This window comes from Gigantopelta aegis, chromosome 8, assembly GCF_016097555.1.
Source record: "Gigantopelta aegis isolate Gae_Host chromosome 8, Gae_host_genome, whole genome shotgun sequence".
NCBI classification, from domain to species: domain Eukaryota; kingdom Metazoa; phylum Mollusca; class Gastropoda; order Neomphalida; family Peltospiridae; genus Gigantopelta; species Gigantopelta aegis.
The window spans coordinates 505378-525085 of NC_054706.1; the positions used below are offsets into that span (position 1 = coordinate 505378).

General features: G+C 36.2%; 1 protein-coding gene across 1 annotated transcript in view; it reads right to left on the bottom strand.

The window, feature by feature from the left end:
* Positions 1-17670, bottom strand: part of LOC121378609 (high-affinity choline transporter 1-like) — an 83464-nt gene extending 65794 nt beyond the window's left edge. Inside the window, exon 1 of the mRNA XM_041506867.1 lies at positions 17496-17670. Coding sequence (XP_041362801.1) covers positions 17496-17670 — 175 coding nt within the window. The remainder of the gene's footprint in view (positions 1-17495) is intronic.
* Between the last annotated feature and the right edge of the window lie 2038 nt (positions 17671-19708).

A 19708-nucleotide genomic window follows, 5' to 3' on the forward strand; every position in this document is an offset into this window, starting at 1 on the left:
TCTTCTCCCAGAACATAAATTCTGAGTGACAATTTACCGGGAATTTAATAATAAAAATAAATACAAAAAGCTGAGGTTCCTGCCACCTGATTTACAAAGTGTCTTTTCGCGAGAGTGGGTGTCCATTGCGGCCATAAATTGACAGAACTTCAACACACATCCTGGCAGGAACTCGATCAATGTTTCCGCGTGAATCTGCCCGACAGACTCCGCCACGCCAAGCTGTGACAAGGCAGTTTCTCTTTATCCAAGACTTTCCGCTAACCGCTAATTGCTCGAAAACCTGGAAATTAATTTTGCACACTAACAGACTGAGAAAAGCCCCAGGATGAAATTGCAGCAATTAATTCTGTAAGAGGCTAGTTTGTTTGAAGTTTATGTGGTGTAAGATTCAATGCTGGTTGTTTGTTTGAAGTTTATATGGTGTAAGATTCAACGCTGGTAGTTTGTTTGAAGTTTATATGATGTAAGATTCAACGCTGGTAGTTTGTTTGAAGTTTATATGGTGTAAGATTCAACGCTGGTAGTTTGTTTGAAGTTTATATGGTGTAAGATTCAACGCTGCTAAATTGTTTGAAGTTTATATGGTGTAAGATTCAATGCTGCTAGTTTGTTTGAAGTTTATATGGTGTAAGATTCAACGCTGCTAGTTTGTTTGAAGTTTATATGGTGTAAGATTCAATGCTGCTAGTTTGTTTGAAGTTTGTATGGTGTAAGATTCAAAGCTGCTAGTTTGTTTGAAGTTTATATGGTGTAAGATTCAAAGCTGGTAGTTTGTTTGAAGTTTATATGTTGTAAGATTCAACGCTGGTAGTTTGTTTGAAGTTTATATGGTGTAAGATTCAATGCTGGTAGTTTGTTTGAAGATTATATGGTGTAAGATTCAACGCTGGTAGTTTGTTTGAAGTTTATATGTTGTAATTTAAGATTCAATGCTGGTAGTTTGTTTGATGTTTATATGTTGTAAGATTCAACGCTGGTAGTTTGTTTCAAGTTTATATGGTGTAAGATTCAACACTGGTAGTTTGTTTGAAGTTTATATGGTGTACTTTAAGATTCAACGCTGGTAGTTTGTTTGAAGTTTATATGTTATAAGATTCAACGCTGGTAGTTTGTTTGAAGTTTATATGGTGTAAGATTCAACGCTGATAGTTTGTTTGAAGTTTATATGGTGTAAGATTCAACGCTGGTAGTTTGTTTGAAGTTTATATGGTGTAAGATTCAACGCTGGTAGCTGAAAGTATATGTAAGTGCCTGTGGTGCTGACACTAAAAGAATGTTTAATTGTTCAATCAAACTTCAGACAATGTTTTTTATTTGGGAGATTTAAGTTTTTAACCACAAATAAAGCAATTTGAATACTTTTATAAACAATGAGTTAATTACAAGATAAATATCTGATGTAGCATTCTCTTTCTTATAAAAACTCAAAAGCTAGCTTTAAAAAATTTAAACGTCTTCTCATTAAAAAAATCATTTATGGCGCATTTGCATTTGCACTGTTATTTTGTTTTAATAGCAGGTAAAAAAAAGGTTTTGCTTTGAGACAAAATATGTCCCACTGGAAATAAGACAACACATGGTGGGAGAAAGGTTGGGATAGTGTGGGGAGAATTAGGAACTCTGAGCATTATGGAATTAAAATATAAGAGAATCATGAGCTAAACAGCAGATGAGATAATCCTACATACATCTACATGTAGCTCTCTCTTGAAACATGACCTGTGAGGTTTTGCTGCTTTTAGCAGGTGATTTTTTATTACACTAAGAAATTCTATTGCTAGTCTAAGAAATTCTATTGCTAGTCTAAGAAATTATATTGCTAGACTAAGAAATTCTATTATTAGCTCTAAGAAATTCTATTTCTAGTGTAAGAAATTCTATTATTAGCTCTAAGAAATTCTATTGCTAGTCTAAGAAATTATATTGCTAGACTAAGAAATTCTATTATTAGCTCTAAGAAATTCTATTGCTAGTCTAAGAAATTCTATTGCTAGTCTAAGAAATTCTATTTCTAGTGTAAGAAATTATATTTCTAGTCTAAGAAATTCTATTGCTAGCTCTAAGAAATTCTATTGCTAGCTCTAAGAAATTCTATTGCTATAGACCTACCCATGATACATACACCTACCCCATGATACATACACCTACCCCATGATATGCTGCCACGCAATGTAGGGTTGTCACGGTACACCTACCCCACGATACATACACCTACCCCATGATATGTACACCTACCCCACGTTGCATACACCTACCCCACGATACATACACCTACCCCACGATATGCTGCCACGCAATATAGGGCTGTCACGGTATACCTACCCCACGATACATACACCTACCCCACGATACATACATCTACCCCACGTTGCATACACCTACCCCACGATACATACACCTACCCCATGATATATACACCTACTCCACAATACATACACCTACTCCATGATACATACACCTACCCAACAATACATACACCTACCCCATGATACATTGCCACACAATGTAGGGCTGTCACAGTACACCTACCCCATGATACATACACCTACCCCACGATACGCTGCCACACAATGTAGGGCCGTCACGGTACACCTACTCCATGATACATACACCCACCCCATGATACATACACCTACCCCATGATACACTGCCACACAATGTAGGGCTGTCACAGTACACCTACTCCATGATACATATACCTACCCCACGATACGCTGCCACACAATGTAGGGCTGTCACGGTACACCTACCCCATGATACATACACCTACCCCACGATATGCTGCCACACAATGTAGGGCTGTCATGGTACACCTACCCCATGATACATACACCTACCCCATGATACATACACCTACCCCACGATACATACACCTACCCCACGATAAATACACCTACCCACAATACATATACCTACTCCACGATACATACACCTATCCAACGATACATACACCTACCCCATGATACATACACCTACCCCACGATACACTGCCACACAATGTAGGGCTGTCACAGTACACCTACCCCATGATACATACACCTACCCCACGATACACTGCCACACAATGTAGGGCTGTCACTGTACACCCACCCCATGATACATACACCTACCCCATGATACACTGCCACACAATGTAGGGCTGTCACAGTACACCTACTCCATGATACATATACCTACCCCACGATACGCTGCCACACAATGTAGGGCTGTCACGGTACACCTACCCCATGATACATACACCTACCCCACGATATGCTGCCACACAATGTAGGGCTGTCATGGTACACCTACCCCATGATACATACACCTACCCCATGATACATACACCTACCCCACGATACATACACCTACCCCACGATACATACACCTACCCACAATACATATACCTACTCCACGATACATACACCTATCCAACGATACATACACCTACCCCATGATACATACACCTACCCCACGATACGCTGCCACACAATGTAGGGCCGTCACGGTACACCTACTCCATGATACATACACCCACCCCATGATACATACACCTACCCCATGATACACTGCCACACAATGTAGGGCTGTCACAGTACACCTACTCCATGATACATATACCTACCCCACGATACGCTGCCACACAATGTAGGGCTGTCACGGTACACCTACCCCATGATACATACACCTACCCCACGATATGCTGCCACACAATGTAGGGCTGTCATGGTACACCTACCCCATGATACATACACCTACCCCATGATACATACACCTACCCCACGATACATACACCTACCCCACGATACATACACCTACCCACAATACATATACCTACTCCACGATACATACACCTATCCAACGATACATACACCTACCCCATGATACATACACCTACCCTATGATACACTGCCACACAATGTAGGGCTGTCACAGTACACCTACCCCATGATACATACACCTACCCCACGATACACTGCCACACAATGTAGGGCTGTCACTGTACACCCACCCCATGATACATACACCTACCCCACGATACATACACCTACCCCACGATACATACACCTACCCCACGATACATGTACCTACCCCACGATACATATACCTACCCCACGATACATACACCTACCCCACGATACATACACCTACCCCACGATACATACACCTACCCCACGATACATACACCTACTCCACGATACAATATGTATTACAATTCCTCATTCACTTGGTTTTCCTTAGGTGAAATTTAGGTGAAATTATTTCAATAGAAGAAAAAAACAAGATAATTAAAAGAAAAGAAAAAAAACACATTGTTTAAAGACAGTTTTCGGGTAGAAATACCACACAAGCATATAGACATGAGCAATTACATAATATAATATAATAATATTCTCTCTCCACTTCTATCACTATCCTTCCTTGATGAAGGGGCTTGGTCAGTTGAGTGCTCGCTTGAGGTGCTTGTATCTCATGATTGAACCACCTCTGTGGATCCATTCAGCTGATTGGGCTTCTCGTTCTAAACAGTGCACCACAACTGTTCAAAGGCCATGGTATGTGCTTTCCTGTCTGTGGGAAAATGCATATATTAAAGATCCCTTGCTGCATTAAGAAATATGTAGCGGGTTTCCTCTGATGACTACAAGTCAGAAATACCAAATGTTTGACATTCAATAGCTGATGATTAATTAATCAATGTGCTCTAGTGGTGTCATTAAATAAAACAAACTAACTTTTAACTTGATGGAAATAACTTGTGAATAAGTACATCTCAGTTGGTGTTAGAAAATCGATACAATATTAAAATAGGAACATATACAGAGTCAAACTAGGAATCGATACAATATTAAAATAGGAACATATACAGAGGCAAACTAGAAATTGATACAATATTAAAATAGGAACATATACAGAGTCAAACTAGGAATCGATACACAAACAACTGTATTGTATATCTTATCGGCATCAGCAGTATCATATGATACACTGATGCATCTGTGTATCCTGAAATCCCTAACACAATGGGCTACTCTTTTCAAATAGGTCAGGTCAGGTCAGGTCATAGGGTTCAACATGCACATTCAGAACAAGCTGTTGTAGTGCTTGCCTGTCATGGGTGCAGGTGTCTACTTTTGCTGGCTCTAGCTCTGTCCAGGACAGCTTTCAAACAGCAGCAACAGATCTGTTATATGTACCATCCCAGATACACGATAATAGCATTCATATCACAATCTGTTTTACTCTAATTGTGGAGCACTGGCTGGAATGAGAAACAGGTCAATGGGCCTGCACTGCAGGGTGGGGATCAATCCTAGCGGAGTCACGCATCAGTGGAAATGCCTTACAGCTGGGCTACATGCTGACCCTACAGGATGTCCACGAATACTAGCACAGTAAGACAGCACACAGGAATGTGAAATCGGTTAATGAAAGTTAAAAGGATCTTTTCAAAGCGAAAAATCCCACCACAGAAGATATATAACTGGTTAATTGTTTTATGTATTTCAAATAACATTCAATCTATTTTGTGAACATTATTGTGTGCAAAAAATAACAAATTAAAAGAAAGCTGAAAAACCACTTTGTTGAAAACAAAGCCAGTATGATCTATGTATTCTATATGACAGTATGATCTATGTATTCTATATGACAGTATGGTCTATGTATTCTATATGACAGTATGATCTATGTATTCTATATGACAGTATGATCTATGTATTCTATATGACAATATGATCTATGTATTCTATATGACAGTATGATCTATGTATTCTATATGACAGTATGATCTATGTATTCTATATGACAATATGATCTATGTATTCTATATGACAGTATGTAAATGCTTGAAATGTTCAGGGCTTGACCTTGGTGGTAGCCTGAGGTGTTTTAGCTTCAGAAATTGTGCTACACCTACCAGATTTTCAAGGCTTAAGATAGTCAAGTGTACTACTAGATATTTAACCTAAGATTAAGTGGTTAACTATCATGTTAGATATAACAACACTAGACACAGTGATTGTCAGTATTAGACTTTGGTTAACTATCAGGTTAGATATAACAACACTATAGACACAGCGATTGTCGGTGTTAGTCTTTGGTTAACTAACACGTTAGATATAACAACACAAGACAAACCGATTGTTGGTGTTAGTCTTTGGTTAAATAACACGTTAGATATAACAACACTAGACACAGCAATTGTCGGTGTTAGTCTTTGGCTAAATAACATGTTAGATATAACAACATAAGACGTACACACTGATTGTCAGTGTTAGTCTTTGGCTAAATAACATGTTAGATCTAACAACACTAGACACATCCATGCTGATGGTACACACCAGCTGGCTCTGTCCCACACCTTGTCTAACTGGGAACAGGTTACTGGTCTCACAGTATGAATGACATTCATTCATTTCAACTTATTTTCGTGCTTATATCCAATTAAGGTTCAAGCACGCTGTCCTGGGCACACACCTCAGCTATCTGGGCTGTCTGTCCAGGACAGTAGGTTAATTGTTAGTTGGTTAGTAGTTAGTGAGAGAGAAGAGGGTGTAGTGGCCTTACACCTACCCATTGAGCCCTTAAGAACTCGCTCTGGGTTGGAGCCGGTACCGGGCTGCGAACCTGTACCTACCAGCCTGTAGTCCGATGGCTTAACCACTACGCCACCGAGGCCGGTGTATGAATGACAGATGATATGCCAGCATGGACCTTTTACACCTAGTTGAAATAACTTGAGGAGAAGCCTGTAATACTGTAAGCCTGATATTACTTCTTGTATTATGTGGGGTGCAGTAATATATAGATCCATGTTCCTTCTTGAACTACACCTAGTTGAAATAACTTGAGGAGAAGCCTGTAATACTGTAAGCGTGATATTACTTCTTGTATTATATGGGGTGCAGTAATATATAGATCCATGTTCCTTCTTGAACCCACACTAGTAATATTTTCCCAATTGCAGAAGTTAAAGTTATACCCCGATAGTTTGATGGGTCTGTTCTGTCTTTACTATTTCCTTTATACATATATATCTTAGGAGAATAACATGTCCATATTATCATATTGAACAGGTGGGTTAAGTGTTTGTGTATAGTATCACATTTAGATATTTTATATGTTCATTTGTTACCAGATCTCGACCAGGCGCTTTGTTTTTCAATGTGTTTTTTTTTCTTTCTAATCTGTACTTACGATGTTTTGACGTACCTACGTAGTCCGATACACGGTAACTTACGGTATTACACCTGCCGTCAACTCAGCAACTGAGTTTATGACAGATATATCGGGACTACAAACAACGCTGTATAGTTAATCGTTTGTAAACGTGACACAATATTAATAATACGTTAATAATATAATATATCACATAGTTTTTGTTTTGTTTTTTAACGTCTGTATCAGATATGTAAACATGTAAACATGAATATAATTATATACAGTATATACTATATGTAAAAATTAATATATATAATCGTGGGTTAATTCATTATCTACCATCTACAGGTAAAGTGAGGGTTAAATGACCTAACAACTGACCTAACAATGTGGTACATGATATTTGGCTAATGTCAGGGCTTTAGATTGCATCAAAGCAGCATATGTACTATATATGCTGGGGTAGATTTTGCAAAAATGATAAACTTCAGATTTCAAATTTATCAGGGTAGATTTTCCATTTTATATGTAATGTTAATTTCAGCTAAATAAATGCCTCCTTATGCAGACACTGAAAATTAAATATGAATATGGTGGATTAATCCATTATCTAAATGACCAGGGTATATTTACAATTTGTTATTTGTAATTTTTCATTTTCTATTTTTGTAAAAGTGGGGCGGGATATAGCCCAGTAGATTAAGCATTCGCTTGATGTGAGGTAAGTCTGGGATCAATCCCTGTCGGTGGATCCATTGGGCTATTTCTCGTTCCAGCCAGTGCTCCACAACTGGTGTAACAAAGGCTGTGGTATGTACTATCCTGTCTGTGGGATGGTGCATATAAAAGATCCCTTCCTGTCTGACGCCATATAGCCAGAAATAAAAATGTGTTGAGTGCATCGTTAAATAAAACATTTCCTTCCTTCCTTTATTTTTGTAAAAATATACCGGGTATGTGAATAACCTTACTGTATGTTTCCTATCCGTGCTAGGAATAGTTGTAGGAAAATGAGACACTTAAGAATTTAATAGGCTGGATTTTAGAGTACCTTAACCACCGACAGTACAAGATCATCCACTGAGGGTACTTTTTCCTTAATATGGTATATTAATTTATGTATTTGTTAGCTATTGTATATTTCAGATAAGTAAACACTTTATGTAGACACTAATAATTAAATATGTATATCCATTATCTAACTAATAAGGGTAGATTTTCAAATTATAACAAGTTATTATTTTGTTCTATTTTTATTATTACTATTTTTTAATATTTGTGAATAACCGTACTTTATGAATAAAATATTTCCTTTCTTTGTTAGCTGTTGTATATTTTATCTAAGTAAAAACCTTCTTATATAGACACTAATAATTAAATATGTATATGGTGGATTAATCCAATATCCAAATGATAAGGGTAGATTTCCAAATTATAAGAAATTACTATTTTTATTTTTATTTTTATTTTTTATTTGAAAAAAAAAATATATGTGAATAATCTTACTGTATCTTTACTATCAGTGCTAGGGATAGTTCTAGGAAAATGAGACACTTAAGTTTTTATAGTACCTAACTACCAGGGTTACAAGATCATCCACCAAGATATGGTATATATTAATTTACTTGTTTGTTAGCTAATATATATTTCAGCTAAGTAAACACCTTCTTATATAGACATTAACAACTAAATAAGTATATGATGGATTAATCCATTATCTAAATGATAGATTTCCATATTATAAGAAATTATTATTAGTATTATTTTTTATTATTATAATTTTAAAAAAAAATAATGTGAATAACCAAATGCCAATTTGAGTTCAAAGTCTGCACAATTTGGTGCACATCAATAATCTAGCGGGTGCCACCTGGGCACCCTTGAAGAAAAATCCAAGATGGCGGACAAAATGGTAGCCAAATCAGGGAAATGTCTATAGCTTGCTTATAAATTGACAGATAAAGAAAATTTATTGCATTTACCCTATGGTTTTAGGAGCCAAGGAGGGCAATGGTGCTATCAAAATTCAGATTTAACTAAATGGGTCATGTAATATGGTGGTCCAAATTGAGAAAATTACAATAACTTCCTTATTATTCGGTACTAAAATGTAATTCTTGCATCTAACCCATAGTTTTAGGGGTCATGGAATACGATGAAAGTAGTTCAATTGTTCTATACAAGTTATTTTTAATTAATTCAAGATGCAAACCAATACAGGCAATGTACCTAAGGTGATGGAACCGTTAAAAATAAAGTGCCACTGTATATTTGTAAAATGATTAACACAGTCATTAAAAAAACTTGTGGGTTTAAGATAATCAATTAATAATAATAAAATAATTCAAAGAGGTTTGTTTTGTTTAATGACACCACTAGAGCATATTGATTAATTAATCATAGGCTACTGGATTACTGGATGACAAACATTTGGTAATTCTGACTCGTATAGTCATCAAAGGAAACCCGCTACATTTTTCTGGCGGACCCAGCAGAGCTAATTTTAATCAGATTGGCAAAATAGCATTTGGACGGTGATCATCTTTGATTTCAAGATGGCAGCCACAATTTGCAAACACATCTGTCACCACTGGATTCCTGTGGGTATAGGCATTTCAACTCTCTCGATATGTGTATTAGTTAAGGAGATATTAAACAAAACAGGTCCACAATGGTGGCCATCTTGGAGTTCAAGATGGCAGCCATACAGGGTGCAATTTCCAGTGGGCCCTGGACTAAATATCCTTGTATTGGGTTACTCTTACCATTTGCCAATGTTCATGCTTTCACAGAAAAGTGCACAATTGATCAGCCAAGTCGCTCCACTACTAACATGGATAGTAAACATACTGTAAGGTTATTCACATATATTTGATTACAAAATAAAAACATTACATACAATTTAGACATCTACACTGATCATTTAGATAATGGATTAATCTATCACATATAGTGTCTACATAAGAAGGTGTTTACTTAGCTGAAATATACGTTAGTTAACAAATATGTAAATTAATATAACATCTTTTGGGAAAAGTACCCTCAGTGGATGATAATGTACCCTCGGTAGTTGGGTACTGTAAAATCCACCCTACTGAAATCTTAAGTGTCTCATTTACCTAGAACTACCCCTAGCACTGACAGTAAACATACCATAAGATTATTCACATATATTTTTAAATAATAATAATAATAATAATAATAATAATAATAATAATAATAATAATTTCTTTTAATTTGGAAATGTACTCTGATCATTTAGATAATGGATTAAAGGAAAACTACCCTCGGTGGATGATATTCATGTACCCTCGGTAGTTAGGTACCATACTGTAAAATCCACCCTTTTGAAATGTTAAGGATCTCCTTTTCTGAAAACTACTTCTGACATATATAGTAAATATGCAGTAAGGTTATTAATATCTATTTATTTAAAAAAAAAGAAAAAAAAAGTTTTGTTTTTAAATTTTACATATGAAAAGATAATCTACCCTGATCAGTTAGATAATGGATTAATCCATCATATTCATATTGAATTGTCATGTCTACATTAGAAGGTGTTTACTCAGCTGAAATATACACTAGCCAACATATATGTAATGTAATATACAATGTTAAAGAAAAAGTACCCTCAGTGGATGACATCCATGTACTTTCGGTAGTTAAGTACAGTAGAATTCATCCTTTTGAAATGTTAAGAATCTCATTTTCTGAAAACCACTCCTAACATGGATAGTAAATATGCAGTAAGATTATTAACATCTTGTTACATTAAAAAAAAAAATCAAAAAAAAAAATCAAACTTTCACACATGGAAAGAAAATCTACCCTGATCAGTTAAATAATTGATTAAGCCATCACATTCATATTGAATTGTCATGTCTACATTAGAAGGTGTTTACGTAGCTGAAATATACATTAGCCAACATATATGCAATGCAATATATCATATTAAAGGAAAAGTACCCTCGGTGGATGATATCCATGTACCCTCGGTAGTTAAGTACCATAAAATCCACCCTTTTGAAATGTTACGTGTCTGTTTTTCTGAAAACTAGCACTGACATCGGTAGTAAACATACAGTAAGATTATTCACATCTACTTAAAAAATAATAATATAATTTTAATGGAAATGAAAATGCACATATGTAATAAAATGGAAATCTACCCTGATCAGTTAGATAGTTGATGAATAATTCATATTCATATTTAATTTTCAGTGTCTACATAAATTGGAGGGGTCGGACGTAGCCCACTGGTAAAGCATGGTCGGTCTAGGATCGATCCATTTTTATTGGACCATTGTGCTATTTCTTATTACAGCCAGTGCACCACCACTGGTACATGTATATCAAAAGCCGTGGTATGGTGCATATAAAAGATTACCTGCTACTAATGAAAAATTATAGTGGGTTTCCTCTCTAAGACTGTATGTCAGAATTACCAAATGTTTGATATCCAATGAATCAATGTGCTCTAGTGGTGTCGTTAAACAAAAAAAACCCCAGTGTTTACTTATACATATGCATTTTCTCACACGCACACATTTATTTCAACTTATTTCCATGCTTATATCCAAGTAAGGTTCAAGCACGCTGTCTTGGGCACACACTGTCTTGGGCACACACCTCAGCTATCTGGGCTGTCTGTCCAGGACAGTGGGTTAGTTGTTAGTTGGTTAGTGGTTAGGGAGAGAGAAGAGGGTGTAGTAGCCGTACACCTATGCAATGAGTCCTTAAGAACTTGCTCTGGGCTGGAGCCGGTACGGGGTTGCAAACCCTGTACCTACCAGCCTGTATGTATGTATGTATGTATATGTATATGTATATGTATATGTATATGTATATGTATATGTATATGTATATGTATATGTATATGTATATTAAAGGTAAATGAACCTTCAGTGGTACTTTATTCAAATATATTTAATAAAAATCATACTTTAAAAAATAAAGAAACAGAAATCTACTCTGATCACTTAGATAAACTGATTAATTTTGTGTCTACAAAAGTAGATTTTTACTTTGAGGAAATAGACATTAGCCAAGAAGTGTGTAATTTGTTAACTACATCAGTGGATGACTTCATGTGTACTTGGTAGTGAGATAATGTATTTATAATCCAACCTACTGAAATCTTAAATTTATAATTTTCCAAAAACCTACCGTAACTACTGTTGTGTTGTTATTGTTGTTATTATTTTTATTCAGGACAATTGTTATTACAAATAATTGTAATTAAAAGTAGTGGACAACATTTTTCTAATTGGTTTGACCTGTACTCATTTATACAGTAATTATTTTAAATTATATATTCTGTATTTGTTGAATGATTTTGGTTGTTGTTGTTTGTTTGTTTGTTTATGAAATTAAGTTGTACAGACGTGCATTACAACTTTGACATTTAGATAACCGTAACCACTGGTGTAAAATTCATAAAAATATTGGTGGGATTATCCCACAGAAGAAGTGTAGGAAAACAACAAACAACGACATTGATATATGCTACGTAACATTCAATTACACAATTATTAACCACACTGTATATTATTAAATACTTGTTACATTAATATCTATAGTTGGAATAATTTATATATATACAACAGGACATTACTCGAAGTCGTAAAATCTCGATATCGATCAACCGTTTGCTCATGAATATTCAGTAGACTCTCACTGGCTGACGACTCTCAGTGTCTATGATTTAGTCTCTCCCTTCTAGCTGACCCATAATCAGACCTACGTCACCATAGGCCATGTAAGTGGTGGGAAAATCAAAATATCTCAGATGCAACTGATTTTTTATCACGTATCTGGTTGTATCGTTCTGTGTAATTTCTGTGATATTTATGTATGGCCAATACCCAGTTTATGCCCATATATACATGTGTATATATAATGCCTACTATGGGTGTTATATGGATAAACAAGTCAAATGCCTACTATGGGTGTTATATGGATAAACAAGTCAAATGGCTACTATGGGTGTTATATGGATAAACAAGTCAAATGGCTACTATGGGTGTTATATGGATAAACAAGTCAAATGGCTACTATGGGTGTTATATGGATAAACAAGTCAAATGCCTACTATGGGTGTTATATGGATAAACAAGTCAAATGGCTACTATGGGTGTTATATGGATAAACAAGTCAAATGCCTACTATGGGTGTTATATGGATAAACAAGTCAAATGCCTACTATGGGTGTTATATGGATAAACAAGTCAAATGGCTACTATGGGTGTTATATGGATAAACAAGTCAAATGGCTACTATGGGTGTTATATGGATAAACAAGTCAAATGGCTACTATGGGTGTTATATGGATAAACAAGTCAAATGGCTACTATGGGTGTTATATGGATAAACAAGTCAAACGGCTACTATGGGTGTTATATGGATAAACAAGTCAAATGGCTACTATGGGTGTTATATGGATAAACAAGTCAAATGCCTACTATGGGTGTTATATGGATAAACAAGTCAAATGCCTACTATGGGTGTTATATGGATAAACAAGTCAAATGCCTACTATGGGTGTTATATGGATAAACAAGTCAAATGGCTACTATGGGTGTTATATGGATAAACAAGTCAAATGCCTACTATGGGTGTTATATGGATAAACAAGTCAAATGCCTACTATGGGTGTTATATGGATAAACAAGTCAAATGCCTACTATGGGTGTTATATGGATAAACAAGTCAAATGGCTACTATGGGTGTTATATGGATAAACAAGTCAAATGCCTACTATGGGTGTTATATGGATAAACAAGTCAAATGGCTACTATGGGTGTTATATGGATAAACAAGTCAAATGCCTACTATGGGTGTTATATGGATAAACAAGTCAAATGCCTACTATGGGTGTTATATGGATAAACAAGTCAAATGCCTACTATGGGTGTTATATGGATAAACAAGTCAAATGGCTACTATGGGTGTTATATGGATAAACAAGTCAAATGGCTACTATGGGTGTTATATGGATAAACAAGTCAAATGCCTACTATGGGTGTTATATGGATAAACAAGTCAAATGCCTACTATGGGTGTTATATGGATAAACAAGTCAAATGCCTACTATGGGTGTTATATGGATAAACAAGTCAAATGGCTACTATGGGTGTTATATGGATAAACAAGTCAAATGGCTACTATGGGTGTTATATGGATAAACAAGTCAAATGCCTACTATGGGTGTTATATGGATAAACAAGTCAAATGGCTACTATGGGTGTTATATGGATAAACAAGTCAAATGCCTACTATGGGTGTTATATGGATAAACAAGTCAAATGGCTACTATGGGTGTTATATGGATAAACAAGTGAAATGGCTACTATGGGTGTTATATGGATAAACAAGTCAAACGCCTACTATGGGTGTTATATGGATAAACAAGTCAAACGGCTACTATGGGTGTTATATGGATAAACAAGTCAAATGGCTACTATGGGTGTTATATGGATAAACAAGTCAAATGGCTACTATGGGTGTTATATGGATAAACAAGTCAAATGCCTACTATGGGTGTTATATGGATAAACAAGTCAAATGGCTACTATGGGTGTTATATGGATAAACAAGTCAAATGCCTACTATGGGTGTTATATGGATAAACAAGTCAAATGGCTACTATGGGTGTTATATGGATAAACAAGTCAAATGGCTACTATGGGTGTTATATGGATAAACAAGTCAAATGGCTACTATGGGTGTTATATGGATAAACAAGTCAAACGGCTACTATGGGTGTTATATGGATAAACAAGTCAAATGGCACTACAAAACACATACAGTGGACATATCCATGACAAATGTTGTAATGTATCTGCTTAAAATATTGCGTAACACAAAAAAAATGCAGACAAATGCAGACACTATACATGCTTAACTATATTTTATTATTAAATTGAGGTTTTAACTGGATGTATCATATATTCTGTAAATAAATTAAGGTTCAACCTGCACACATTGTGATCTACATTCAGTTATTCTATTCCGGTAATGTGGATCTACGTTTACAGATACGTTACAGATACATTACAGATACGTTACAGTAACGTACATGTATCTATCATGGAAGCTGTGACAGGTGTTTTCAATTTTCTCAAAAAACATTCCCCCCTGAAATGAACAGCGAATGATTTTCAATGGTGTTATTATTATGAGAGCTACCAAAAAACCTTCATTCCAGGTACACGCAGGTGCATTTGACAACTTCAAAGGTAGACTACAGGGCAAATTTCACCAAATGCAGCTATTCACTGACGCATTGTCGACAAACTGGGGCACTGACGCATTGTCGACAAACTGGGGCACTGACGCATTGTCGACAAACTGGGGCACTGACGAATATCTAAACATATAGCACAAACTGGGGCACTGACGAATATCTAAACATATAGCACAAAGACAGAACAGGTATAGGTGTTTTGGGCCAACTTACAACAAAGATCTAGCAAATAACACTAAACCTACATGTAGGTACGGCCAGGCGACATGAACATGGGCAACTTGCACACTTAGTGGAGAATGGTGATCCTTCAGTATGACGGTATAGGTATAGGTGTTTTTGGCCAACATCTAGCAAATAACACTAAACCTAGGTACAGCCGGGCGACATGAACATGGGCAACTTGCACACTTAGTGGAGAATGGTGATCCTTCAGTATGACGGTATAGGTATAAGTATAGGTGTTTTTGGCCAACATCTAGCAAATAACACTAAACCTAGGTAAGGCCGGGCGACATGAATATGGGCAACTTGCACACTTAGTGGAGAATGGTGAGCCGGCCTTCAGTATGATGTCACAATTCATTATGCAAGTTTTCAATCAATTCATTAACATTGTCAATTATCAAAATGTTAATTAATAATTATCAATAAAACATTTAAAAGTCTATGATGGAAGTTAAAACACTCTATCCTGTCATGGTGAATATTCCTATGACAGACGTTAAAACACTCTACCTGTCATGGTAAATATTCTTATGGCAGACGTTAAAACACTCTACCTGTCATGGTGAATATTCCTATGACAGACGTTAAAACACTCTACCTGTCACAGTGAATATTCCTATGACAGACGTTAAAACACTCTACCTGTCACGGTGAATGTTCCTATGACACGTTAAAACACTCTATCTGTCATGGTGAATATTCCTATGGCAGACGTTAAAACACTCTACCTGTCATTGTGAATATTCCTATGACAGACGTTAAAACACTCTACCTGTCATGGTAAATATTCCTATGGCAGACATTAAAACACTCTACCTGTCATGGTGAATATTCTTATGACAGACGTTAAAACACTCTACTTTTCATGGTAAATATTCCTATGGCAGACGTTAAAACACTCTACTTGTCATGATAAATATTCCTATGGCAGACGTTAGAACACTGTACCTGTCATGGTGAATATTCCTATGACAGACGTTAAAACACTCTACCTGTCATGGTGAATGTTCCTATGACACACGTTAAAACACTCTACCTGTCATGGTGAATATTCCTATGACATAAGTTAAAAGACTCTACCTGTCATGGTGAATATTCCTATGACAGACATTAAAACACTCTACCTGTCATGGAGAATATTCCTATGACAGACATTAAAACACTCTACCTGTCATTGTGAATATTCCTATGATGTAAGTTAAAAGACTCTACCTGTCATGGTGAATATTCCTATGACAGACGTTAAAACACTCTACCTGTCATGGTAAATATTCCTATGGCAGACGTTAAAACACTCTACCTGTCATGGTGAATATTCCTATGACATAAGTTAAAAGACTCTACCTGTCATGGTGAATATTCCTATGACAGACGTTAAAACACTCTACCTGTCATGGTAAATATTCCTATGGCAGACGTTAAAACACTCTACCTGTCATTGTGAATATTCCTATGATGTAAGTTAAAACACTCTACCTGTCATGGTGAATATTCCTATGATGTATGTTAAAACACTCCACCTGTCATGGTGAATATTCCTATGATGTAAGTTAAAACACTCCACCTGTCATGGTGAATATTCCTATGATGTAAGTTAAAACACTCTACCTGTCATGGTGAATATTCCTATGACATAAGTTAAAGCACTCTACCTGTCATGGTGAATATTCCTATGATATAAGTAAAAACACTCTACCTGTCATGGTGAATATTCCTATGACATAAGTTAAAACACTCTACCTGTCATGGTGAATATTCCTATGACATAAGTTAAAACACTCTACCTGTCATGGTGAATATTCCTTTGACATAAGTTAAAGCACTCTACCTGTCATGGTGAATATTAATTCCTATGATGGAAGTTCAAACATTCTACCTGTCATGGTGAATATTCCTATGACGGCGCCAATGTTTCTGCCAGCCAGCATCACATCCTCGCTGCTAGCAGTAGATCCCGTCTGTTTAGCTTTGCGCGCTGCCCATAATCCCACTCCAAGAATGATGAGGTAGAACACCACGATGGCAGCTATTCCAGCAATGTGGACAGACATCTTGTCTTGTCAGATCTCGTCGGGTCCACACCACGCGCTGTCACTTGTCTATCTGAAACAAGATGTTGTTATTAGTAATAACTCTAAAACATCTATCACTAAATCCATATCCTCCAAGCAGTTTTGAACCAGGGACTCTCTGCATTGGAGTCCAGAACTCTGCCAACTGAGCTAAGTGGCTTATTTTCCAGGCCACTGTTTATTTTCTAAGGAGTGGCTTATTTTCCAGGACACTGAATATTTTCTAGGGGTGGCTTATTTTCCAGGACACTGAATATTTTCTAGGGGTGGCTTATTTTCCAGGACACTGAATATTTTCTAGGGGTGGCTTATTTTCCAGGACACTGAATATTTTCTAGGGGTGGCTTATTTTCCAGGACACTGAATATTTTCTAGGGGTGGCTTATTTTCCAGGACACTGAATATTTTCTAGGGGTGGCTTATTTTCCAGGACACTGAATATTTTCTAGGGGTGGCTTATTTTCCAGGACACTGAATATTTTCTAGGGGTGGCTTATTTTCCAGGACACTGAATATTTTCTAAGGAGTGGCTTATTTTCCAGGCCACTGAATATTTTCTAGGGGTGGCTTATTTTCCAGACCACAGCTGTTATATATATGTATGTACAACGTACTCAATATTTTCTGGATCTTGATTCTAATCTGGCTGATATTCTTCACTCAGTAATATAATAATGCTTCTAAAGACATTGTTTTTTCATGACTAGTTTTAGATATAATTGATTTCTCAATGTGAAATACAATACAGGAGAAACACTGGCTAAAGCAAACACTTAATACGAATTCCAACAGAGGAATTATTGAACAATGATTGCAGAACAGCGAGTATAATACATGCAGGAAGCAACCTTTTCAACTTGGAACCTTGAAGTTATTTGTGTTTTTCTAAACTTAACAAGACAGGAAATTAAATTTTGGCCTTTCATTTAAAAGCACGCCATGTTTTAAAATAGGAGGCAGCTTATTCCAGTAAGCAGCTATGAAAATGAGAACCTTTCAAAATAATGTAATTAACCTTTTAACAGGAATATATTCATGTATATTTCTGCATGCAAAGTTAACAGAAAAATCTCATGAGTGCAGAATTTGTTAGAAGTTGGTTTATTAATAGTTTTCAGGGGGTGGGAGGGGGGAGTGGGAGGGGATGGGGGAGGATGGTCTCTTATTTTAGTCCATATGTGTCAAGTGGTTTATTAGTTTTCAGGAAGAGTGGGGGTGGGGGAGTGGGTACGTTGTCTCTATTTTAGTCAACGTGTATGAAGTTGCACCTATATTTAAAACTCACAGTCTGACATAATTTTTGAAAGAACCATTAATATTTCTAAAAATGCAGTTACAACATTTTCTTCCCAATATAATTACAAATTTAATGGAAATAAAATTAAATAGTACATTTATCTGACATTATTTTATTCTTTCTAACAGAACACAGCCATGTGTTAGCTGTCAACTGGTAAAATATTGTTTATTTAGAAACACATGCTAAAATGGAATTATTATTTTTGGTTAATTTCAGACCTGGCTGCCCAGTATTATTAAGGGTGGGACACACTACGCGACTGCACTTTGATTCCTGAAAATCCCCTTAAGTACAGTACAAGACAGTATGCTGGGATTTCCTGTATTGTGAACAATGATGTATGGCTCCTGTCAAAATGAATTTAAATTAGCCCAGTCTTGCAACCAGAATGACGAGCAGATTGCATGCTGGGACAGATCGAGTTGCTTCGTCTGTAACTGTGCAATCGTGTTAAGACTGAGTGAAGTGATTGAATGATCCAGCGATTATATGCAATTGATGTTGCCTTCATTTATCACCATGCAGTTCACAGAGAAACCAACTACAACAATACCACATGGAGTATAAACTGACCGCACCCACTCAATCAGCAATGTTCTGGGTACAAGAGACACTTAGATATTTAAAACATAACAAAAGAAAGAAAAGCCCACTCATTAAAGGTGACAAATGTGTATAAGGCCACAGACCATAATTAATTATGTTATATGTTTCTAT